The 26,892-nt window shown below is 35.8% G+C and overlaps 1 protein-coding gene across 1 annotated transcript in view; it reads right to left on the bottom strand.

Moving 5' to 3' along the window:
• The window catches only part of LOC149814564 (polypyrimidine tract-binding protein homolog 1-like), a 53,528-nt gene extending 27,151 nt beyond the window's left edge, over positions 1 to 26,377 (bottom strand). Inside the window, exons 1-6 of the mRNA XM_089990133.1 lie at positions 26,306 to 26,377; positions 20,301 to 20,585; positions 19,223 to 19,432; positions 6,391 to 6,453; positions 6,224 to 6,297; positions 6,044 to 6,139 (exon numbers count right to left, since the gene is read on the bottom strand). Of these exons, the coding sequence (XP_089846259.1) occupies positions 6,044 to 6,139; positions 6,224 to 6,297; positions 6,391 to 6,453; positions 19,223 to 19,432; positions 20,301 to 20,486 (629 nt within the window). The 5' untranslated portion in view covers positions 20,487 to 20,585; positions 26,306 to 26,377. The remainder of the gene's footprint in view (positions 1 to 6,043; positions 6,140 to 6,223; positions 6,298 to 6,390; positions 6,454 to 19,222; positions 19,433 to 20,300; positions 20,586 to 26,305) is intronic.
• Between the last annotated feature and the right edge of the window lie 515 nt (positions 26,378 to 26,892).

Below are 26,892 nucleotides of genomic sequence, written 5' to 3' on the forward strand. Positions count from 1 at the left end.
GAAAATATATTAGTTAAAAGAGGTCGGGGTAGGCCTAGGAAGACTTGGATGGAGATGATAGGAAAGGATATGAATGCTTTGAACCTCACCGAGGACATGGCATTGGATAGAAATGATTGGAGGAAAAGGATTCATGTGGAAGACCCAAAATGAATTTCTTTTTTTGTTCATATCGCTGACCCCAATTGTTTTGGGATGAAGGCGTAGTTGTTGTTGTTGTTGTTGTTGTGTATATATATATATATATATATATATATATATATATATTAGGTGGAAATGGACCCAACCCAATCTCTTGAACAACCTCCCTAAATATCCCTTTTTAAGAAAGAGATGGAGGTTTGGATCAAGGTTGGATCCAACCCAGATCCAAACCACCCAGCCGACACCCCAACCATTGCCCCACAAATTCTATTTAAACCATGTTATAATCAAAGCGATCTGATCACAGCTATTATAGTTGTCATCGATCACCTTACACGTGTTATGATCGATTCGGGTGCAACTCATTCGTTTATTACTTCTTTTGCTAGATTGCTTGACATTACACCGTCTAGCTTAGAGACCAAGCTAGAAGTTATGTCTCCTTTGGGTGTGTCGAGTCGGTGTGTTAAGTATCTTCCTGTACTTAAAGTGGTCATTGAAGGACACGAGTTGTCTGCCGATCTCATTTTACTCGAAATGACATTCTACAATGTCATTTTAGGCATGGATTGGCTATCACGTCATAATGCGACTCTTCAGTGCCAGGGTAGGAAGGTGAGCTTAGAGCAACACGATCTATCAGCGTTGGTTTTTCAGGCGACTTGGCCGGCTATCGAGGTGAATATCGTATCAGCGTTGAAGATCTCGAAATACTGCAAGCAGGGGTGTACTATGTTTTTGGCTAGTGTGTTTGCAACGGATAGCCAGGAGTTACCATTGGAGCAATTGAATGTAGTCTACGAGTTTCCCGATGTATTTTCAGAAGACTTACCGAGATTACCGTCTCATCATGAGATCGAGTTTTTGGTTAAGTTGATGCCTGCAATGGCACCTGTGTCGAGAGTGTCGTATCGTATGGCACATGCCGAGCTCGTGGAGCTGAAAAAGCAATTGCAGAAGCTTCTTGACAAAGGGTTTATCAAACCAAGTGTGTCACCTTGGGGTATACCAGTCTTGGGAGCAGTCGAAGGCGATCATAGAGATCAGGAGTTTCTTGGAATTGGCTGGAAACTATCGTTGATTTATCCAGGATTTCTCTTGTATTGCTACTCTGAAAAAACAAATTGTTACAAAAGAGAGTGAAGATTGTTTGGACACCACGTTGTGAGGAGAGCTTCCAGGAGCTGAAGAATAGGTTGACCTCAGCTACAGTATTGAGTCTGCCATCAGGATTGGGAGATTTCATGGTATACAGAATGCCTCAGAAACTGAACTGGGTTGTATCTTGATGCAGTACGGAAAGGTGATTGCTTATGCTTCTCAACAACTGATGGTGCACCAGAAGAATTACCAGACGCACGACTTAGAGTTGACAGTTGTAGCTTTTGCACTGAAGATTTGACGACACTATTTATATGGGAAGCAATTTGAGGTTCTCTCTAATCACAAGAACCTCAAATATATATTTACGCAGAAGGATCTGAACTTGACGCATCACAGGTGGCTAGAATTCCTCAAAGATGGTGAGTTCTCCATCGCTTACCAGTTTTTGTGGCAGATGCACTTAGTAGGAAAACTTCAGTTTTGACCGCCAGTTTGATTGGGCAAAGTTGAGATTTACTTGAGGAATCCGTCAAGTGGCAGTCGTTTGTAGATGAATTCGGGCGTATACATTATGCAGGAATGGGAGTGCGACCCGAGATTATATATTGTACTGAGGCATTACAATCAGATGATCCAGACTTCGTAAAGATATGTGAGAGTGCTTAGAAGCCCAATGTGCAGTTCCACTGTGAGGAAGACGAGACCATTATGTTCGTAGATAGATGGTGGGTTCCGAAGGCGCTCAGAGAAGAGTTGATGAGTGAAGCCCACAGATCAAAGAATTTTCTTCATCCTAGTAGTACTAAAATGTTCAAAGACTTGTAGAGGATTTTTTGGTGAAACAGGATGTGGCAGAATACGTGTCTCAATGTCTTACTTGCCTGCAAGTTAAGATCGAGCACTAAAGGGCTGGTGGGCTGCTACAACCTCTAAATATCCCAGAGTAGAAGTGAAATGACATCTAGATGGATTTCATAGTGAGATTACCGAGGACCCATCGTCAACATAATGTTATTTGGGTAGTAGTGGATTGACGAAGAACACATATTTTCTACCAATTATAAAGCTATGTATAGTAGACGTTGCAGATCCTTGGTGTGTTGGGATGAGGTCGGTGTTAGAATAGTTGAATCACCAAAGGTGATCCAGCATTATTCAGATCAGGTGCGATTAGATTCGCCAACGATTGATCGATGCATAGAGCCGACAAAAGAGATCCGCCAATCAGCAATGTAAGAAGCTCAGTTTTGCAGTGGGAGAACATGTTTTTGTACGGATATCATTAACGAAGAGTGTTTTCAAGTTCGAGAAGAAGAGGAAGCTTAGTCCTCGATACGTGAGACCTTTTGAGATCCTTGAGTGGATTGGTAAGTCGGCATATCGATTGGCACCTTCGTCTCAGTTCTCTCAGATCTGCGTCTTTCATGTTTCGATGTTAAGAAAGTACGTACCCGACCCCTCGCATGTTATTCAGTATGAGGCAGTCCTGTCAGAATTCTCCAGAACGATGAACAAGAAACTGTAGAGAAGAAAGATAATGGGGCTGCAACTGCTCACGTTTTTCCAAATTGGAAAAATCGTGATCTCTTTCTTTAGTTTATAAAATAAAACCTAATACATGGTACTTTACAAGTAACTCTAATAGGTTACAAGTATTTACAAGTATGCCCCAATATTGGCTGGACATGTTACAAGTAGTTTGGATCCGGATCCGGATCCGGATCCAAACTTAAATACAAATACAAATACATGATATCTGCCCTGTCTAACAAGTCCAAGTACAATCAGACTTAACGGCAGAAGAGAGACCAATGAAATTTGTGGATAGTCAAGAGTGGTTGCTTCGAAGCAAGACAATTTTGTTAGTGAAAGTGTGGTGGCAACATCACGGATTGAACAAATGCACCTGAGAGCCTAAGAATGATATGCGCAAGCATTACCCATATTTATTCAGTACGTTATAATTTCATGGGTGAAATTCTTTTAAGGGGGTAGGGATGTAATATCGCATAAAAATCTTGACTTGTTTTAATTTTATGAATATAATTTTTACCTAAAATAATAATATTTTTGTTATTTGGATTAATATAATATATAATATATTCATACTAGAGATGACACTAACTTTGGATCCAAATATGGATCATGGACCTGTTGGTCAAGATCCAAGACCCATCCATGTTAAGATAAATAAGTGATTATAATAATGATAAAAATAACAATTATAGTGTTAATATAATATATATATATATGTATATATTTAGTAGTTTAGTTAAGGAGGGACGTCTATTTCTAGAAAGAAATAGAAGTCCTATTTCAGAGTTTGACGTCTCCTCATTAGAGGAGTCTTATTTGTTTTATAAAAAGGGGTATGAGCCCTCTCTCTCAATCACGATATTGAGAGAGAGAGGGGGGCAGTGTGTCGCCTGCACCTCTTTTGGACCTTCACCTTCAACGTCTCCTTCCTCTTCTTCGAGGTTCAGCCCACATCAAGAAAAGGTATGGGTCTCTCTCTTAACCCAGTAGAAAGGGTGCAACATGGGTCAATCATGCATGGGTTTAAGGAAAATCGCAGAATAGGGTGGAAGCCAATGTAGTTTTGCGTATTCTTCTAGATTTCTTTGGAATTAATGAGATTAGGGTAGAGACGTGTGTTATTTCTTTGATTTTTTTTTTTTGCATATATAGACCACGCTTGGCTGAGTATTCTCCACATAGAAATAAACCCTGTTTCGATTCCCTCTTATAGCATAATTTGATTTTCTGTTGGGTTCTTGATTTAAACCCAAAGAATTTGCACATAAGTCAGAATCATGGTTGTTAGTCGAGGAAGCGGGAACGGGAAGCGAAAGCGGGAAGCAAGGCACTTTCAAAATTTTAGGAAGCAGAAAGCGTGGGACGACTTAGGAGCGAATCAGGAAGTGTCTCGAAAGCAACCTAAGAAGCGAGGGGGAAGTACGCTTCTCATAAAAGGGAAACACGCTTCCCAACGCATTTCGAAAGTATGACATTTCGCGCTTCCGAAACGCGCTTCAGGAAAGTGTGCTTCCCCAGTTACCTAGGCGTTTCTAGTAACTCTGGTCAGAATCACATGAGTTATGGTCAAGGTTTATATATGTTTGTTATGATCAAGATTAATTTTGTTTGGGATTTAAATTTACTGGGCATACATACAACCCAGTAGAAAGGGGTGTAGCATGGATCAATCATGCATGGATTTAAATTTTCAGAGGACTGCCTTGGGCCTCAGGACTTTGGCCCATTTTGAGTATCTGCAGGTTCTATAAAAGATGACACTTAGTAGGGACATGCATTCAAAAGCAATACTTGATAATTAAATTAAAAAGTCGTTCATGCAAGTCGCATTGGTTTATGCATCCCTAAATGTTTACGTGGCATGTGGTTTTTGGTTGCCTGTGATTGAACTGTTTATATTGCATACTTATTCTAAGTATGAATTGTTTACTAAAGTTTTCTTAAACTTATGTTATGATTTAATCTATGCTATCTTCCTTTCTATTGGATTTCGAGAGGGTCTCGTACGAGAACTTCGGTTCTTATTCATTTTTAAAAACCATTTTCAGGTATTGAGGCTCAATGATGACAGGACCGGCTTACTGGAGGGAGCAATGGTTTATGATTTGGTGGACCGGATTCTGACCGTTTTAAGAGTTTGTGGTTTTTGGGAAACTTGTTGAACCCGAAATGGAGACTATTCAATTAATTTAAAGTCAATTTAAATTTATGGTTTGAATAATTCTATATTTGGAATGTATGTTGATTTGTGAATATGAAATCTATAATGTGCTCCTGGATCCATGGGATATCTCTTCGCATTATTTTAAAATAATTTATTTGTTAAAAAAAAACGCATTTTTTAAGGGTCAGTTTGGGGTCGTTACATAGGGTCCATAGTACAACAAAATGGTGGATTTGAAGAAGATATTACTAATAGGATTATTGTCGGTTGGGTTAAGTGGAGACAAGCTAGTGGTGTGTAATGTAATAAAAGAGTACCTCTAAGATTAAAAGAGCATTTCTACAAGATTGTTACAAGACAAGCACCATTATAATGAAGCCGAATGTTGAGCAATTGTATCCACGTAACATAGAATACATCACAATGTTTACACTAATGGTTTTGAAGACCATTATACAATGTGATATTCATGTTTCCACTTTGTTATTCTTATGCATGTCCAGACCTATAAAAAAAAGTCATGCATGCACACACAGAGGACAGTCCTAGAGTAGCAACCCTTGCACATCTTTGTGTGTGTGAAAGAGAGAAGCCAGAAAATGACAGCTTGAGTAGCTGTAGGGTGCAAGCAAGTTTGATCCATAATGCAATTAAATCTTGTCAAGAAAAGAATAGAGATGCAGGGTTCTGATCTAGTTGGATCAATTCTGTTATTTCATTTAGTAGATTCACTTGATATGCAACCATTAACTAGCAATATCTCAATTTCCTCTAAAAACTGAAAATAGGGAAACATATAAAGGAAATTTTGATTAAAATTTTGTTATCACCCAAAGCCACAAACCAAGAAAAAAAATCAGTATATCTTTCACCAGAACAAAGTCAAAATGGATATGAACCTAAAATATGCATTTTGTAGCCTATTATACTGGGAAAGGAGCATAAACAATTTTGAATGCATAATCCCAGCAATCATGAGTTGAATAAAGGCACACATGAAGGAACATTATGCAAGAATGATTTGACGATTCTGATCGCTAAATGAACATTCAAGCACTTAAGACAGACAAATGTGGATCTGTTTCATAGCCATACCGGCTACGATGACTCTGAAACTTCACATTCAAGTCTGTATAGGCTGAAAAATTAATTCTGAGGGTGCACATTCCCACATGTTCTGGAAGCAAATATCTGAAATAAAAGGCAACAGAAAACATCAAGAATCTGTATGGCAATATCTCAACTCAATAAAGACATACACAAATTATGTTTTACCTAGGAATGCTTCTTCCATCTAATGAATCTTTTGCAGAAGATGCAGTTTCAGAGTCTGAAAATTGGACCAAAGCCTGGAGACATCAAACAATCAAATGAAAGGCATGAGAGGACTCTGAAATAATCTGCCTGTGTACTGTTCAATATAACATGTCAACATTTATCACCTGGAAACCAGCTGTCTTCTCAAAAGTTGCAATTTTGTGCACAAAACCAAAGGCTGAAAACACCTGCATTTATGCAATGATGGAAAATTAGATATTTGGAATTTCAATACAACAAAAAAAACACACACTAAAAGATTCAGTCAGAAAAGATACATTATAATCAACCTAAACAAGAGGTGCAAAAGATTTCCAAAGCAAAGCTTCACATGTCAAAGTAGGAAAATATTGTGTTTTTTCATGATATTTTCAAAACATCTCGATACTCACATAGCTAGTGAGAAATTATTATGTGATAAATATCACAATATTTTAGAAATTATCATGAAAAAGCACAATATTTTCTCATATTGCTTAAACATTTAAAAATCCTGAAACATTTTTGCTTAAATGAAAATATGACTTTATCGAGATATTTATGCTTTTACTAGAAAGATCAAGGGTAAAAACATTTAATTTATCACATGTATTTTATTTTTGTTATTTTATATATAACTTTTATATATATTTTTATTAATTTATTTTTCAAAGATGTTTCAGATAAAAACACGCAAATAACCAAAAAGTCAAAATAACACAAGAAATTAATGACCAAAAAATTGCCATTTGAAATATTTATCACTATGCTCATTAGCATGAAACTCTCGGTTGTATTGTCAAATCACACAGACAGATGGATCACCATCTCCTCAAGCTCACCAACTGGACATGGACAAATATTCTTAGCCACAAAAGAAAAAAAAATACAACAAAAGATTCATAGCTCCTAGTAAAAATTTGTCCTATTCCTAGCATTAATTTGAATTTAGGCATCTAAAGCCTTATACCTCAACAAAGTAAAGATCATGTCATGCCAAAATTTAAAGACAAGATTTGGCAATCCAATCACTGCTGCCAGCGTCCATTTTGTTAATTTTATATTAGTACATGGATTATACATTTATCTGTGATTGCTAACCATGAAAGTACAATTTCATATTCTTGTGCTCGAAGAAGAAAAAGCTCCAGCCATCTCAATGACTTAAAAATCATAACTATAGGAAAATTAGAGACCATAAGACTATGCAATAAGGAATTAATGAAAGATATCATGCATGAATAATTATGAGTGGCAATTAATACCAATTATCTTAAAATCCTCCGTAAGCAACATGTGGGTTGCTTGGTCTTTATGTTTTCCACTCATGAGCTCTTGACATAAAATCTTAAATGTAATATCTCACAATTTTTCAACTATTTTTAAATTTAATAAATATCATTTTTATTTAAATAATATTATTTTGATGTCTAAAATTAAAACAATATATATAATAATAAATAGTGACTGACGTTAAATGGATCTTGGACCCGTTGTCAAGAACCATGATCCAGTTATAATATGGATCTTGAACCCGTTGCCAAGATCCATGATCCAGTTATAATATGGATTTTGGACCCATTGCCAAGATCCATGATCTAGTTATAATATGGATCCTGGATCCGATGCCAAGATTCATGATCCAGTTAAGATATGGATCTTGGACCCATTGTCAAGATTCATAACCCATTTAGGTTAAGATAAATTAATTATTATTTTTAAAACTGAAATTTTATTAGCAAAAAGATTATTAGAAAGTGATAATATATATATATATATATATAAGAACCTTGGATTAGAAAGACTTTTATTTCCATAAGGAAACAGAAGTCTTTCTATTTCAAACAAGGTGGGACACCCTTTCTAGGGAGTCCCACTAGCCTTATAAATACCAATATCAGCCCTCTCTCTCAATACCGATTTTGAGAGAGAGGGAGAGGGCTGAAACACAGAAAAAAAAGAGGAGGTTGAACCGTGGGTGAGAGAAAGGGAGAGAGTTGTAAAAGTATCTTCAACAAGATACTTTAGTCGATAACACAACAACCTTAAGAATAAATGTGTGAACATACACACCCAAGAACACTTGTGCACAACAAACACAACACACCGAATCACAAATGTGCACTTGCACCCATAAGTTTCATAAACACTAAAGAGGTTGGGCTATAATCCCAAATCCCTTGAAGAAATACAAGAGGAGCTGCCCATATATATAGGGCTTTGGAGGAGGCCTTGGGAGGGGCTCCACATAGTCGTTGGAGCCCCTCCAACGGTCACAAATGTGACCGTTGGAGGGGTCCAACGACTAGTGGGTTGGGCCCCTCCCAATGCATGTACAATGCATTAAATGAAAAAGAAAAAATAAAGAAAGAAAAAAAGAAAATACAAAAAACATATTCTTGAAAAAGAATGTGTAAAATTCCTAAACTACCCTTACTATGGCTATATATATTTTATATATATAATTGGTAAATACATATACATATATTATATATATGTATATGTATTACCTTATATATATAAAATATATATACGAAATTACAAGTTTGATTACATAATTTAACACCCCCCCTCAAACTTAGGGCAAGATGACCGATAGTTTGCCAAGAAGGAAGTTGAACCGCGGAGCGCACAAGGCTTTAGTAAAGAAATCTGCAAACTGATATTCGGACGTGACATAAGGAAGATCGATAACTCCTCGGAGATATGCTTCACGAACATAGTGACAGTCCATTTCGATGTGTTTTGTCCGTTCATGAAAGGTGTGGTTCTTTGCAATGTAGATTGCACTTTTGTTGTCGCAGCATAGCTTGGTGGGTCCTTCAATTTTGATCCCCATGTCTTCTAGCAGTTGGTGAATCCAAACAATCTCCATAGTAGTAGTGGCCATGGCACGATATTCAACTTCAGTTGAGGAGAGCGACACCTTTTGTTGCTTCTTGCATCTCCACGAAATTAGTGAGTCTCCTAAGAACACACAAAAACCAGTGGTGGAGTGACGGTTATTTGGATCACCTCCCCAATCAGAGTCAGTATAAGCAATCAATTTTAAGTCAGAGGAAGAGGACAGAAAAACTCCCTTATTTAGAGTACCCTTTATGTATCTTACGACCCGTAAGATGGCACTCATGTGAACGGATGTAGGCGCATGCTGAAACTGACTTGCAGTATGGACTGCATGGGATATATCTGGTCTGGTAATACTCAGATACATCAGAGATCCTACAAGTTGTCTGTAGGGTGTAGGATCCAACAGGGGAACTCCATCATCAATTTTCATCTTTGCTCCTACAACCGCAGGAGTTTCACACAGCTTCTCATCTGTAATACCTGACCTGTCAATGATCTCAGAAGCAAGCTTAGTTTGAGATAAGAAATATCCTCTAAGAGAGTATGCCACTTCAATTCCCAAAAAATAAGTTAAAAAACCCAAGTCAGACATTTCAAATTTATCTTTTAAGATAGATTTTATATTTTTAACCCCGTTAGAATCACTCCCAGTGATGAGCATGTCATCAACATACAGAAGTAAAATTACAATCCCTGCATTGGATTTTCTAACAAATAGAGCAGTGTCAGTAAAACAAGAGGAAAAACCATTCTCAATCATAACAGAGTTAAATCTATCATACCAAGCCTTGGGAGCTTGTTTTAGGCCATAGAGTGCTTTCTGAAGACGAAGCACCTTTCCCTTAGGAGTCTCCATTCCAGGAGGAGCATCCATGTAGACTTCTTCGCTTAAATCGCCATTTAAAAAGGCATTTTTCACATCCATTTGATAGATGTTCCATTTGTTGATAGAGGCAACGGTTATAAGACACCGAACAGTGACCATACGAGCTACAGGAGCAAAAGTTTCTTCATAGTCAATACCATATTCTTGACTATATCCTTTTGCAACCAAGCGAGCTTTATACCTTTCAAGGGATCCATCACTTTTAGTTTTTACTTTGAAAACCCATCTGCACCCTATTGTTTTCTTGCCTTTAGGAAGATTTTGGAATTCCCAGGTTTTGGCTCTTCTCAGAGCCTCAAGTTCATTGTTCATGGCATTAATCCATTCAGGGCATTTACGTGCTTCTTCAAAATTTCTAGGTTCTATATAAGAGTGGATGGCACTAAGGCAGGCTCTATATCTTGGGGAGAAAGAGTCATAGGAAATGAACCTGGAAGGAGGCCTTCTACTTCTCTCAGTTCTACGAGGGATCACTTCATTCTGAGAGGCACTGGGACTGACATCATTATATCTGTCAAGAGCACTCCTAAAGTTGTTTTGATCTCTATGAGAGTAGGTGATAGGGTCTCTAGGTAATTCAATAGGTTGATGTGACGAAGGAGACAAGTAGATGTTTTCCTCGGTTTCAAGTTCATTTGGGTTACTTTGATCTGACTCATTATCACTAGTATCATCGTCCTTATTCAATAAATCAAATAAAAAAGAATAATCCATATTTTCATTATGGGGGTCACAACGTTCAAATCCACTAACATTTTCCAAAAAACTCACGTTCCTGGAAACATACAATTTATCACTTTTGATATCATAACAACGAAACCCCTTTTGGGTTTCAGAATAGCCAAGAAAGGCACAAGGAATGGCTTTTGGAGAAAGTTTGTCATTCTTATCAGTAAGAACAAAACACTTACACCCAAAGACCCTTAACCTGCTATAATCAGGTTCCTTATCATACAGTTTTTCAAAAGGAGAAATTTTGTTTAAATTTTTCGATGGAAGTCGGTTTATGAGATAGACAGAGGTAAGGGCTGCCTCAGCCCAAAGATTTTTTGGAATGTTTTGAGAAATGAGCAAAGTCCTAGTTGTTTCAATGATGTGCCAGTGTTTTCGTTCGGCTAACCCATTTTGTTGAGGGGTTTTCGGACATGATTTTTGGTGAAGAATTCCAAAATTTTCAAGATAACTCTTAAATTCATTTGAGAGGTATTCTCCTCCAGAGTCAGACCTAAAGATTTTTAAACATCCATTGAATTGATTTGAAATCATCATGTGAAAACTTTTAAAGGTTGAAAAAACTTCATGTTTATGTTTAAGGAAATAGATCCAACAAAACCTAGTATAGTCATCCACAAAGATCACATAATATGAAAAACCTCCTTTTGACATTACCGGAGCCGGTCCCCATACATCGGAATGGACAATTTCAAATGGTTTTGTCGTAAACATGGATCTTTGAGGAAAAGGCAAACATTTCATTTTCCCAAGAATGCATTCATTACACAAAAAGTCACTTTTACAAAGATGTTTAACAAAAGGCAAATACGAGATTTTAACAATATTGGGATGACCCAATCTCTTATGCCATACATGAATGTCTTTGTTTTGGACGACGTTGCAAAATTGACTCTTGGGGACTTGAAGAAAATCTACGTAGTAGAGGTCTCCTCTTCTAGAGCCTTCCCCAATCAATCTCCCGGACTGGCGATCCTGTATCCAACATTTATTAGAAGAAAATTTTATATCGCAACCATGGTCCGAGAGTTGGGAAACGGAAAGAAGATTTAGGTTAAGGTTTGGGATAAAACGAATTTTTGGAACAAAGAAGTCTTGTTTTTCAAAATTACCTATTCTTTTAATCTCAAGAGATGTACCGTCCGCGGTTGATACAAAGGATGGAAAAGCACTTTTAGAAAAATTTGAAAGAGTGCAATAACTAGGGGTCATGTGAAAGGATGCCCCGGAATCTAAAAGCCAAGATGTCTTACCGGGGGAAGAGGATGACATAGCGGCTCCGGAAGTACCTCCCTTGAGAAGAGGTTGTAGGGCTTCCACGATTTGTTGAAGAGAAAGAGACTCACTTGATAAAGGGGGTCGTTCTTCAACTTGAGATGCCATAGCCGTTGCAATCAATTTCTTCCATTTAGGACACAAGGGTTTGATATGTCCGGGTTCTTTACAATGATAGCAAGTTACTTTGCTATAGTCTCTTTTGCCATACCGATCATTTCCTCCTTGACCTTGATTCTTGAAATGAGGAGGTCTATAGGTCCTCATGTTATTTCCCGGTCTTGACACGGCATTAGCCATTTCACCATCTTCTTGAGTAGAAGAAGTAACAAGAATGCTAGGGTTATTTTTGTCAATCCCCATACGGGTTTCTTCACCACTTAGCTTGGTGATAACATCTTCGAGTGAGGGGGATGTGAAGGCGGAGAGAAGAGAGGACCGAAGTTGTTCAAATTCGGGTCTAAGGCCATTTAAAAAATTGAAGAACCGATCTTCTTCAAGTTGTTTGTGTCTTAATTCGATAGCCTCACCACTCCATTTAGGTTCAAGAATTGCGAGCTCGTCCCAAATAGAGGATAATTCGGCAAAGTACTCCCGAATGGTCATGTCATTTTGTTGGAGAGTCAAAGCCCTCTTTTGAAGAAAGTACTTGTGGGATAGATCTCTTGAGGTGTACATTTTCTCAAGATATACCCAAGCTTCGGAAGCCCTTTTAAATTTGATGATGTTGGCATTTATCTTGGTCTCAACGGATGAGAAAATCCAAGATAATATCTTGAAGTTCTTCATTTCCCAATCATCATGTTTCTTAGAATACTCTTCAAGGGCCTTTTGTCTTTCATTCCCTTCAAGAATCTTAATATCACCTCCTTCAACAATGGTAATTTTGGGTTCCGGTTCCGGTATGGATCCATAAACGTAACCCCAAAGCCCCTTTCCTTTAATATGGGCTTCCATATTACCGGCCCAAACATGATAGTTTGAGCCATTAAGCTTAAACCCAAGAGAGAAATGGGAGTCTTTTTCGCCCATTAGAGAGGAAAGAATGCAAGAGATAGTATGTACCTTAATTACTTTTTGCGTCTTTCTTGACAAAAGGAGCTCCTAAAATATTGCTCGAAGAAGATGATCCTCTTTGATTTCAAAAAACTTGAAGTCACGCTTCCCGAGGAATGCAAAAGAAGGCGAGTCGCAATTCTTCTTCTTCAACGAGGCTCTGATACCATGTAAAAGTATCTTCAACAAGATACTTTAGTCGATAACACAACAACCTTAAGAATAAATGTGTGAACATACACACCCAAGAACACTTGTGCACAACAAACACAACACACCGAATCACAAATGTGCACTTGCACCCATAAGTTTCATAAACACTAAAGAGGTTGGGCTATAATCCCAAATCCCTTGAAGAAATACAAGAGGAGCTGCCCATATATATAGGGCTTTGGAGGAGGCCTTGGGAGGGGCTCCACATAGTCGTTGGAGCCCCTCCAACGGTCACAAATGTGACCGTTGGAGGGGTCCAACGACTAGTGGGTTGGGCCCCTCCCAATGCATGTACAATGCATTAAATGAAAAAGAAAAAATAAAGAAAGAAAAAAGAAAAAAAGAAAATACAAAAAACATATTCTTGAAAAAGAATGTGTAAAATTCCTAAACTACCCTTACTATGGCTATATATATTTTATATATATAATTGGTAAATACATATACATATATTATATATATGTATATGTATTACCTTATATATATAAAATATATATACGAAATTACAAGTTTGATTACATAATTTAACAAGAGTAAGAGACCCGCTTTAACGTTTCTTCCTTCTTCCTCCACGTTTTCGCAAATCTGAAAGCAAGGTACGGGTTTTTCTCTTAAACCGATGGATGAGAACTGAGAAGTTTGGCATAGGTTGGATCAAGCGTAGGTTTGAGGAAATAAAAACCTGTGTTCATGCACAGACCTTGGTTCCTCATGCCTAAACCTTTGCTGGACTGTATATAGATTTCTTTTGGGTCGTTAGGCTTCAACTGAACCTGTGTTTTCTCCTAATCATGGTTTAATTTTATTACAGCTGCTTTTTGGTTTGAGGCTCAATATCTGAACCTGCGTTTTATTTTCTTGGTTGGGGTTTTAATAACCTAAACTGGTTATGTTTTTAAAATACATCTTAGCATAATACTTACATGCGTGTGGGAGTGGTTTAATGGTTGAGTGTTTGGTCCTTGAATTCCAATATTTAGAATATATTCAGACTATTAACATGTACAGAAAATTTTTTTTGGAGTTGATTTAGTTTAGATAATTTTAATGACGTGATCCGAATTTGGTTATCATGCATCGTTTCTTTTTACATTTTATGTTGTATCGGTTCTGATGAAGGATGCATGAATAGATTTTGTAGTATCCTTAAAATCGATGCTGTTTATGTAATTGTATATTGTTCAGACCTATTAAGTTTGATATTGTGTTTTGCCCATGCATTTGTTTGTGAGGTTAAAAGGTATAATTACAATCTGATTTTTTTGGATTTGATAAAACTGGTGTTAGATTTAACAAAAGATTTGATCCAGAAGCAAGAAAGTAGATTCTTGGATTGAAACCAAGAATCAAAGTTGGGAGTTCAATACTGAATTTTGGTCTGAGCTAAGAATAGATCTTGTGGATTCAAGACAGATTCTTGGACTGACTCCAAGATCCAATTCCATGAAATCAAATCGGACTCTTGTGTTGGATCAAAATCAGATTCTTGGATTAATCCAAGAATCGGCTGTGGATATTCAGGTTAGTTTTAAAAAAGAAAAAATTTGAGTCTTACCTGTATCCTGTTTGGGTGGGTCGAGCAGTATATCTATCTATCTATCTATCTATCTATCTATCTATATATATATATATATATATATATATATATATATATTAAGTGTTGCGGTCAATGTACTCTGAAATCTTTGTTATATGGTTCTTTATCCAATGACTTAATCATGTATATCATGCTTAATTTCCCGCTTTAGCCTAGGTGTCGTACACAAATTCAGTATGTACTTATTAAAATCCAAATCTGATTTTAGTATTTTGTCAGTCATGCCTTAAGAAAATCTTATTATGGCAGTTATGGCTTTGCATACTTAAGATTAGTTGTATGCATGGGATTTGCTTCCTTAAATTTAAGTAAATTGATTTTAGTGTTCAAGCATGAAGTATGATAAAATCTGATTTTTTTTAAATCAGTTATGTAAACCTGTATCGGTGGTTAGGAATTGGGGTGTTTCATCCAATTGGTTTAAAAATTGTTTTGTTAAATGGATTAGAAACCAGATTTGAAGAATTGTTTGGAAAACTGAAATTTTCCTTATGTTGATCCAAAAATATGATTTCTATTGGATATGTGAAATCTGGTCGGTCATGGATATTGAATCTGAACTAATAAGTGTTGAAATTGTTCGGTCACAAAAAGTTTGGCTTCTAGGCCAATATGATTAAATCTGATATGATTGGTTAAGTTTGCATTCAGTCACTAATCATAAATATGTGTTGATGTCATGTCTTGTGTACTGTTAATATTAAATGTATTCGTATATAGATGATTATTGTCACTGTAAAATTTGCAATGTTATTTAATTTATATTAAATTATATAGTGGTTATGTGTGAACCACGGATGAGCCATTGGAGGCCAGGAGCATGTGTTGCTCATGTTGCTTTTAAATTAATTACACTGTTGAATTTGACAGGGCAAGAGCTCAAATATATTATTGCATGATGATTGCATAATTGTTCTTGTGTAAAGAACTCTTAGTTGTTAAAGAGTGGTAAAAGAGATCACAGTGTAATAATTTTTCTTCTTTGGTAGCCCTCTAAAATTGTGAGAACTTCGGATAGCGGTCATGGGAGACCATGAGGATACTAAACGTCATGTGCATTGCTTTCTCAAAAAACCTGATATGTGATTCGTGTTCCCGACCACGGTTGTAGGGAACTTCCGCCACTTTACCTGGAGGTGGTGTTATTAGACTCAGCTGCAGTTATTGGTATGCCGAGAAAGTGGTGTCAACATCTATTGATTTTCTTGTTGTCCCGATATTAGGTGATGATTCCTAATGTTCTGATTGATGGTGATTATTTCTGACGTTGGTCGATGAACATGTGTATAACTCAATAAATAAAATACAAATTGTGTTAAGATACCATTGAGAACTGCCTTGAACCTCAGGAATTTGACATGTTTTGAGTATCTGCGAGTTTTATATAAAAGAATTAAATTGTGTGCATTAAGTAGGACATGCATGCAAAAACAATACTGATAATTGAACTTAAAAGAAAAAGTTATTCATACATGTTGCATTGATTCATGCATCCCTAAATGTTTAGTTTAGCATGAAATTGTCGATTACTTGAATTAAACTGTTTGTACAGAAAGCTTGTTCTAAATATGTGATGTTTGTTGAGCCCTCTTAAACTTATGTTTGGTTTTATTTATGTTAATTTTCTTATTGTTAGATTTCGAGAATGTCTTGTACAATAACTTTGGTTCTTATCCATTTTTAAAAATCCTTTTTAGGTACTGAGGCACATTGATGGAGGGACCAGCTTGCTGGAGAGAGCGAAGGTTATGATGTGGTGGCCCAAGTTCTGACTGTGTTGGCGAGTTTTTGTTTTGGAGGGAACATGTGAACTCTAAATGGAAACTATTCAATTAAAATAAATTCAATTTCAATTCATGGTTTGATTTATTCTATGTTTGGAATGATTGTTGGGTTGTGTATATTAAATTTTTAATGTGCTCCGGGTTCCTGGGATATTTTTTGCAATGTTTTAAAATTATTTATTTATAAAAAAAAATCACAAAATTTCGAGGGTCAGTTTGGGATCATTACATTCAGTCTAATACAATATTTCATTAATTACACCATTTTTAACCCTCTATTGAAAGGTGCCATGGAAATGGAAACTGATATTTATCACAGTACAATTAGGCAAGGTGCTAGAGTTTAAAAATTAGGAAACGATCATACCTTAAAATCATTCAGACCATTTAATTCAGGAATTCAGGTGGGTGAATGATAGAGCATTTACCATAAAACAAAAGAAAACACTGTTTTTTCTCTCAATTATTTTCCAGCCACTATGAGTTGTAGTTTGAAGGTTAAACCAAATTGCCCAGACACTTGTCTTGTTGAAGATAACAAAGAATGTTCAATCATGAGCCTTGCCATATTTCTTTTTTTCTTGTGTTACATTAAAAGTCAACACTACGGAAGACAACCCTATAACTGCATTCCAGTGCATATCAATGGTGTGTGCTATGACATTCTTACATATTGTTCCATTTCCTTCTGTTAGCAATGTACAGTGGTCAAATAGGATCATTTTTCATGATTGTTCCATTTCCTTCTGTTATTGATGTACACTGGTCAAATAGGATCATTTTCTTCTGAAGACCTTTAACTTTTTTTTGAGTAGGAGCGGACACAAAGACATTTCACTCATCTATCAGCCTAACTGTAGGTTCTTTTATAATAATTAAAGACAATCATTGTCTTTGCAATTACGATTCATTAAAACCAGAAAAGATGGTTTCAAAATGGTCTAATACTAATAGCCTTCAACCTAAGCAAAATGTTCATGAAAAACATCTTCAGCATTTGTTTCAATTCTCCATTTCTGTAATTGGTATTCCTTTATTATTTGAAATTTTTATATCAATGTTTTCACATTTATTTTAGCTTTTCCTTTTCTCTTGTAAAATTCTTATCATTCTAAAGTTTGGAAATTTTATAGAAATGATGAAGCTATTTAAGAAACTGTTTAAAGAGTATATTTTTACCTTTTTCCTTTTCTCCCATATATATATATATATATATATATATATATATATATATATATATATATATATATATATATATAATTGGACTTGGACAGGATTGAAACAAGCAAGTGCTAACAGTCTTCTAGAATTGTATGGAAGATTAACTCTAAAATAGGCAAATAAATACACATTAATTGAAAATCTCAAATGAACACAAATGGCTATTTTCATGGGCATTTCAGAGATAAGTAGTAAGCACAAGGAGTGGATATCATACTTACACCTAATGTAATGTATCCACAGAAAACACAATGGTCTTCCTAGAGTACTATTCTGGACTTCCCAATACTAAATTCTTATCGTATAAATTGTGTTTTAGTTCACTAATTAATGGATCTCAGTTTCATCTGTTGAGTTCTCCATTCCAAATTCAACCATAGTTACAAATCCTGGTATCAGAATTTTCTCAATAAGTTCTTTAAAAAAGGTGAAAATCTTGGTAAATTTAAAAGTAAAAATGAAAACAAAAGATACAAATAAAGAAAGTGCTTAAAACAGTAAAAAGCATACATCACGTAAAAATCATGTTAGAAACAATAAAATCACTATGTATCCAAAGTATGCCACAAACTAATGCACCACAATTTTACTGTGATTTTTGTTTTCTGCAAATTTATTTGCAACAAAATCATTGATAATTTCAAGATATAGCCTATAATAATGATTGTGGTTGCAACTAAACTTTCCGCCTTCAAGACATAGACATTTGACTAACTCAAACAGCATGAATACTGAAACCAGACAGAAGAACAAGAGTAGATTCCAGTTGGCATCCATGGAACATGAGACACATACATCCCACAAACATATATTCCAGAAATGGCACCTCAAAGCCCGAATACCAAGACAAAGAAAATGTTAATCACCTAGAGAAAAAAGTACAGGCAACCGTATAACAGAAATCATTAAATTAAAGTATGAAAAACATTTGAAAGTAATACCAAGAAAGCACATGATTCCATAGAGAACTGAGAAAAGAAAGAATTAGCATGACTCAAGTCTCATGGACTTAAAAAACAGTGGAGCTATGGGTAAGGAATAAAGAGGAGAGAGAAACAAGCACACCACCCTAACTCTAGAGAAAGGTAAGGACAGGAGGAGGAGAAGGGTCAGAAGGCAGCTTTAAGCAAGGGAAAAGGAAACAAACACACATGTGCATTCTCCCGATGCAGTAGGCTGCCATCGAAGATGTTTCCCTGACATAGTCCTGCTGATCCAGTTAGATTTGTGTCAAAGATTTTATAATAGTCACAAGCCATGCATCAAAAGCTCTGCAATTTTTGTATCATGATACAAACAGAAACCTAGTACTATGGGAAAGTGTATCTCTCCTTCATTAAAAAGAAAGCTAGTTATTCTCTTACCAGGTGCAACACATCAATGCTGACATTTCCTGCTTCAACACCTTCTATTTTAAGCAACAAAACATTGCTAGCAGCATCTCCAGAAGTTTTATTGTTGACAATTTCTTGCCTGTTGGAATACTGAAGATAGACAGTCTTTCCACGAACCTGAGCTGGCTCTGGTGATGAAGCATAATATGAAATCATTGCAATAGCTTGATTCAATTCAGCCTGAGGGAGCAAAATAAAGTCAGAACATCAGCTAACTTTCAGAGGTACACTATCTTTAAAATCACACGGTCTACAGCTCGTGCCTTCTTCCTTTTTTGTTTTTTCAGGCTAACAATAACATCACTCTAATACAGTTCTTGCCAATGCATAGGTATATACAGTCTATAACCCATTAAATGTCACATCCAATATCACGGTCCCTATTATGGTTGTAGTGTTGCAATCATATTCGTTGATCTGGATCACATGCTTCCCTAACTTTGTCTTTAGAATATCCAACCTTTTGGCAGTAATGACTGGGCATATATTCACTCCTCCACTACCGTCCGACAATTGGTGACTGACATGCCCTTGATTTGCAAAGTAATGTACAGTGTCTTGGTGTGGGAAGGGCTTTGGCACATCATCATATGAGAAGGTAGGCATCTGAGTCATAACTTGAGAGATTAAGGCTGCCAATCCTTCAGGTTGGGTGCTGGGGGGGGGGGGGGAGGAATTTGGAAAACAGTCTTAGAATGATATGTAGGTCCACGCCAATTCGGTACTACAAGAATGTTCACAAACTCTAGACAATAAAACCACATCTAAGTTAATCATCCTTGATTATATATCACCTGCACCAAGTGCCTTTTACTGTCTTCAGCCAACTTCAAAAAAACACTAAAATATAGCCTTTTTTGATGATCAGTTACATATAAGCTCTAACCAATGAAAGCTTTTGAAAACAGTGCTAGAATGATATGCAAGTCCAGGCCCATTTGGTACTAAGAGAATGTTCCCAAAGTCCAGATGTTTAAAGTTTCCAAATTAACTACCCTGGACAATTCCTAGCAGCAGTTAGAAGAGAACATAGATGGATTACACTCACAAATTCAATAAATGCCTGATTGTGATTTGCTCCAACATTACATTTTGTGTTGATTATCTTCCCAAAAGGCTTCCCCAGTTCAATCAATTCCTCCTCTGTGCATTCCCATGGTAAATTTCTTAAATGGAGCACCTTAGAAGGTGGTTGAGTGCAGCGAAACTGAGGTTGTCCAGATACAGATGCCATTCCACCAGAAAACTCAGATAGTAATATACAGAGCTATCATACAAAGAAGATATAATCGCATCTACCAAAAAAGGCTTCCTTTGATGAATCTTGCCAGACCTGTTTGAATAAAAAAAACACTTGTAAACCTCAGTTCCCTTAAACTTCATGGTCTATGAAAACTTTTATACAATTATTATAGTTTGCAATTGGACACCAAATAAAAACTACACATTTTTTTCTTTTAAAGCAAAAAGCACCTGCCAAGCTTTCAGTCTGAAACTCTACCGCTAAAATTTACTGCTCAGAATGGAACCAGTGCTAAAAAGATGGATTTTGTTATCAAACACATCAATGTGTACATGCTTCAACAGATAAATGCTACTGCTAACCTAAAACGTAATTCATGGTGATGGTGTAAACCAGGATTCGTCCATTTGTGCAACTTCCATCATTATCAAACCTAAGCCATATGTGTACAGAGTACTTCTATTAATAAAATTTGAAACAGAAAAGTATAAAGGGTTGTAGTTTACTTATAAAATTACAGAAGATCAGATTATTGTATAAACAATAACATCACCAACAAATGGAAAGAACAGAAAAAGAGCAAAAGTAGACCAGTATTATGTTTCTATATATTTAGATAGAAGATATATTTATGACCATTTATAAAGCAGCCAAATTTTTTCATCCCCAGAACATTCATATCCATGCAGCTGAACTAGCAAGAAGCATCTAAATGTTGATGTTTCTCTCTACTTCCAATAAACAATTATACAAACATATTACACTGGTCATTTATTCAGGCTGCCACATTTCCCAGGTGGCACTAATTCCCAACTAGTGCAAACTCCTGACCAGCATCCACATCATTCCTATGCAATCTAGCAGCTAATACTCCATGCAAGGGAAATTTTGGATGAAACAAAGATGACTAAAGACACATCTCAATACAAGCAAACGTGTAATGTGAATAATAAAATTCTTTTCAACACAAAAAAAAACATGAAGCATGCAATAAGAAACAAAATTTTACATCCATAACCTGATCCAGAATGCATCACATGAAGGTCACTGCCATGTTCCATTTGAATGTGCAAGTGAATCACCTTGTGAGATTATACTCTTCTTTAAAAACCAGTTATTTCTTTAGGCCCAAAACAACAGCCAAACATTAATCACTTCCAGATAGGAAACTGTTTCCTGCATATTTTTGTTATGAATGAACCAAGACTACTATTTGCAAAAGAATCAACTTTTCTAACACCAGATAAAGTTAAATCTCTTGAAAACAACACAACCAGAGAAAATTGTGCAAGATGAAACCACATAATTATCCCACTTTGTAGCACCATATGGCATGAGATTTACCTCTTCTAAGAGATAAGCCAAGGTCCCGAAGAATATGACATACTTGCACTACATAAGGTGTGAAATTTTGAAGACAGGTATGACTAAATGTTCAAGGCCAAAAGCCAAAACCTTAGAACCAGGAAATAAGAACTTTTGTCCATCTTCCAAATGAAACTTTTTTTTCATACGCTCAAACAGTTGCTCCCAGTTGATAGTTATTCATCAATGTGAACTCTAATTTTTTAAAAAACCCTTCCAAGAGTTATCTTGTTATGATAGTCCTAAACCTACAATCGTGGTATCTTTTTATTATATAAAATGCATCAAAACCAAGATTACAGAAGAGGGAAGCACAATCAAGAAGCAAGGTGGAATACAATAGCAGGAAAAGGGGGAGAATAATAAGAACATCATAATATATGACAATGCTATTCCCATGCAACATTCATATCATAAATTCTTTTTTGGATGGGCATACACTAAATTCTTGATATACAAAAAGGCTTAACCTATATTACTTAGGCATTGACGTGGGTGATAGTGTTGGACATGGGAAGAAGTATCAGAGACAACGGGTCTTAAAAATCTAGACACTTGAACACGACTATATATATGCAAGAGAAAAAGGAGAGATTTAAAAAATTATGAAACAAAACCATAAAATATAAAATGCACATTTCTTTCTCATTTGCAAATTTGATCCTTGATGATTTATACAAATGTCAAAGATGTAATATGAACATGTAAGATTTTAAGTATAAAAAGTCAAAACAAATCATCAAGAATAATGGGAACTTTGGATGATCGACGTTGGCATGATGGATACTTCCCAGGTAAGTATCTTCCAACTCTAAAACACTCGACACTTCCTTGTTTAACAAGAAAGTGTTCACAAAGCTGGACACCCGTCTATGATACCCAATACTAGACACAGCACAGGTATGACACTTGTTGGACACAGCATGTCGAGACACCTTTTAGGTGTCGGACACTCGACACATGTGTCCAAAGTTTTGGACACTCCTAAATTTAAAAACGGGGTGTTGGTGTGGTGTCCAAGAGTGTCGATGTCAGTGTCGGTGTCGGGAAGTGTCTCACACTGACACTTTAGCTTAGATGAAGTGTCCATGTAACATAGGGCTTAACACAAACAATAGTATCTTCCCTACCATATGATTATAGAAAATTTCCATTATATGCAATGCATATGAAAATACAAAAAGCAATCGCCACCTAAACTTAATTTAAAAGACCTTGTTTTGTTATTATCATCATAACTAGGTATTAGGTAAGTAGCAAATACAACATTATCTTTAGTATAAAATGAATGACTACCTACATGTTAATATATAATGGCATATGCATTCTTCTCAGAATGAGAAGAAAATATCCACCTAGACTCGTTTCCCAAACAAAATTATGTAAAAAGCCCTTTTATAAAAATGAGAATTTGCTTTCAAAACATTTTATTAGAAAATACAACTCTATTCTTAAAACCTGTTTGAAATAGGGGAAATGTGGTTGGTTTTCCATAGAAAGTACAATTTCATAGTGCCAAAATATGCTTCCCGTTAATAGGGGTGTGACTCCAACCAAGGTTTTAAAACCCGTGACTCGGAACTCGACTCGTTCTTTATTGACTCGTGACTCGGCGGGTCAACTCGATGACTCGGACCGGGTTTTGTTAACTTTTGATTTTAAAACAAAGACAATATATAAATTGTCATTTAAACATATAAAGGTTTGTAGAATGACTTAATTACTAGTTTAATTGATTAATAAGTAAAATAACATCAAGTAAAACTGCTCTTAATTCAAATCTCACATTTACTAAAGAAACTACACAAGCAGGAGCAAGTCTTTCAAGACAATATATAAAGAATGACTTAATTACTAGCTTCAAGAACTTTAATAGCCATGCTCGATCATGGTTTACATCCTGAATATATGGACATAGCTGTTGTGTTGCAGGGCCTCAGAAAATCCTTGCAAAATTTTGGGAACATTGAACTTTATCTTGATATTTGTAAGTGTGTTTCTGATGTAGAGTTGATTGGACCATGCCTTATATATCTGCACATAAATGCATGTAAGCTTTGGATAATGAGAATGCTGTGATGTATATATATTATAATGATAAATGTGGGCATTTTATGCTGTTGGTTTTGAACAGGCTGGCTGCCAACTATTGTGTAGGTCTCAGAGATGGTTGCATGAGGGATCAATTATGTTAGCTGGATTAGTGGATTCACTCTATGTTCATTGAGGGGTACTGGGTTTGATTCCTTACCTGGAGCTACCAAAAGGAATGAATGATAGACATGTGAAATTTGATTGACTTTTACTAATTTTGTGATTTTATATTAAGTTGGTAAGCCTATTGTTATTATGCTATTTGTTCTTTGAAAAATGAGCACTTACATATGAAAAAAATGTCCATAGCCTTTGAAAAATGAAAAATGAAAAAAGAAAAAAGTGCCCAAAACTCGCTCGAGTCAACCCGAGTCAGCCCAAGTCAACCCGAGTCAACCCGAGTCAGGCCGAGTCAAGGCCGACTTTTCGCAGAACGAGTTTAGCTTGCCTAGTTGACTCGTTGGAGGGCCGAGCCGAGTCACTGAGTTGACTCGGCGAGTTTTAAAACCATGACTCCAACATATTGGAGTCACACTTTTGATGACCTAGGAATGTTTCCTGGATTTTACATGAGCTTCCAGCTAAGCCTCAAAAGCACCTAGCTTCCCAATTCAAAACTGCTTCCTTGAAGTTACTGTCTAAGGATAGGCACTTTTGGCAACAATGGCCATAGCAATTTTAGCAGTAAGGGCCTTCATTAAAAGTTAACATCCATAAAATTTCCACCTTGTCTGCCATATTGCCTATAAAAGCTTTCCTATGATGTAAACGTCCTGTGACAACTGAACACCCATTTCAACTTTAACAATAGACTTGAAAACAAGAGTAGGACTTTCTCCAAAAGAACCTTATTGCACCCATAGCAACAAATATAGGTGATATTTTAAAAATAATGCAAAAAATAAAACAGAATGTTTTGGTCACCATTTAAAAAAAACAAAATATAGTGATATTTTCAAAATATCATGATACTATCATATTAATGAAAATCATAGCCACAGATATCAGTGATATTTTCAAAATATCGTGATATTGTCGCTGTATTTTCAGCAAACGATATTAAAGGTAAAATATCGCCAATTTGATAATATCATGATATTATCATGAGAATATCGTGATATTATCAATTATTGTTACTGTTTTTATTTATTTTCTACATCTTAAATGTGCTGTTCTTTTTTATTTTTTGATTTTTTACTTATCTCTCTTATTATATATGTATCTTCTTATCTAAACATGACATTTTCTTACTTATTTTTGTTATTTTTATTTTTTTTAAGCCCTGAGATTTTTTTGAGATTTATCACCAAACCTATAATATCGTGAGAAATAGCCTCGCGAGATATAGCCGTTACCGATATTTGTGACTGATGAAAATATCAATTTTGTCTCAAATTTATGCTTTTAACAGTTATTTCATGGAAAAATGGATTGTTTTATTTTTATGTATTCCTTTTTTTTTTTTGCTTTTCACACATTTTTGTTTAATTAATTTATTTATCTTTACCCCCGTTTTGCCCATAAAAACATGAGAAGATAAAAGAACATGAGAACTAGAATGTGAATTAGGCATTTCTGATATTTTTTGCAAATCTGACCCTGTAGATGTGTTCAGCATGGTCCATTTGCAAGGAATTTACTTTTTGATCATGCTTTTTTCACACAAAAAAAGACTTTGATGCTTGAATATTTACTAAAATTCTGAACCCTTAAAAAGTCCGGCTTTTGCATCAAACTTGGATGATTCAATACCGCTCCCTTTAAACCAAGCGATTGATCACATATCGATAAACAAAAAAATGATAAAAAAAAGAAAAGAAAAGCAAAAGGTAAGGAAAATTTTATCAACAGATGCAAGTTTGAACAGTTAAAAGTTCCCATTCATGCTTCATGATTATCTAAATACTCTCTATCCAAAATATTATCGAAAATAAATGCAAATTGGAAATTATCCGATCAAAAGTTTCTCTTTTTTTTTTTATATAAGCACAAACACGAATCTTCGATGACCACAACATCAATTTACCTAATTGACCAAAACAATCATCAACTGTTGTTGACGCTAAGGAGTGGAAGAAATCGAAATGGGGGATTTATCCAACCGGGCAGTTTGGTACGAATTCCATGCAACAAGTGATAAAATCGCAAATACAAAGATGCATCCACGATCCAAAGGAATAGAAAAAAGAAAAAGAACCATGTCATCAGCAGAACTGCATCGAAAATTCATCGAGAATAGAAGGGGAATTGGTCCCCAAAGATTAAGAAGGTTTCATCAATCACCGTTCTTTCCTAACTCAAGTCAGATACCAAATTTACCAAAAGAAAAGGAAACGGAGGAAACGACTTACCGCGCAATCCTGTAGTTTTAAGAGAGAGAGAAAGAGAGAGCCGAAAGAGAGAGAGAGGAAGGCAAGTACCCATTGATTTTGAATGCAAACTATTCATAAGGGAAAGTCGTACCTATGGGAAATTTTTAAAAGGCACTTAAAGTTTGGGCACTAAATCAAAAAGCACCCAGGTTTTGAAATAATTTAAAAACACACCTAAAAATATCCTAATTAATTAAAAAGGCTAAGTAAGGATGGCAGTGGACCCGGGGAAAGCTGAGATCCGTCCCAACCCATCCTGTTTGGGGCGGGGATGGAAGACATGAAATGAGGAATGGAGATGAAAATAAAAACATGTGCGGAGACGAAGGCAAGGATGGACTTACACTTCCCTCGCCCCACCTTTACATGCCCCATCATTTATCCTCATTAGTAAAATAACTAAAATACCTATAGTTATTTAATAAAATTACATAGAAATCATATATATTCTTAATACTAAATTTTTAAACTTAAAGCCTAAAATGATCCTTCTTTCGGTCACTATGGCCGACCCTTTCGACCTCTTCTCAAGGCTCTGCATGACAATTCTAATAAATGCAATGGTA

This window comes from Nuphar pumila, chromosome 15 (assembly GCF_984573655.1).
Source record: "Nuphar pumila chromosome 15, dmNupPumi1.hap1.1, whole genome shotgun sequence".
In the NCBI taxonomy this organism is placed as follows: domain Eukaryota; kingdom Viridiplantae; phylum Streptophyta; class Magnoliopsida; order Nymphaeales; family Nymphaeaceae; genus Nuphar; species Nuphar pumila.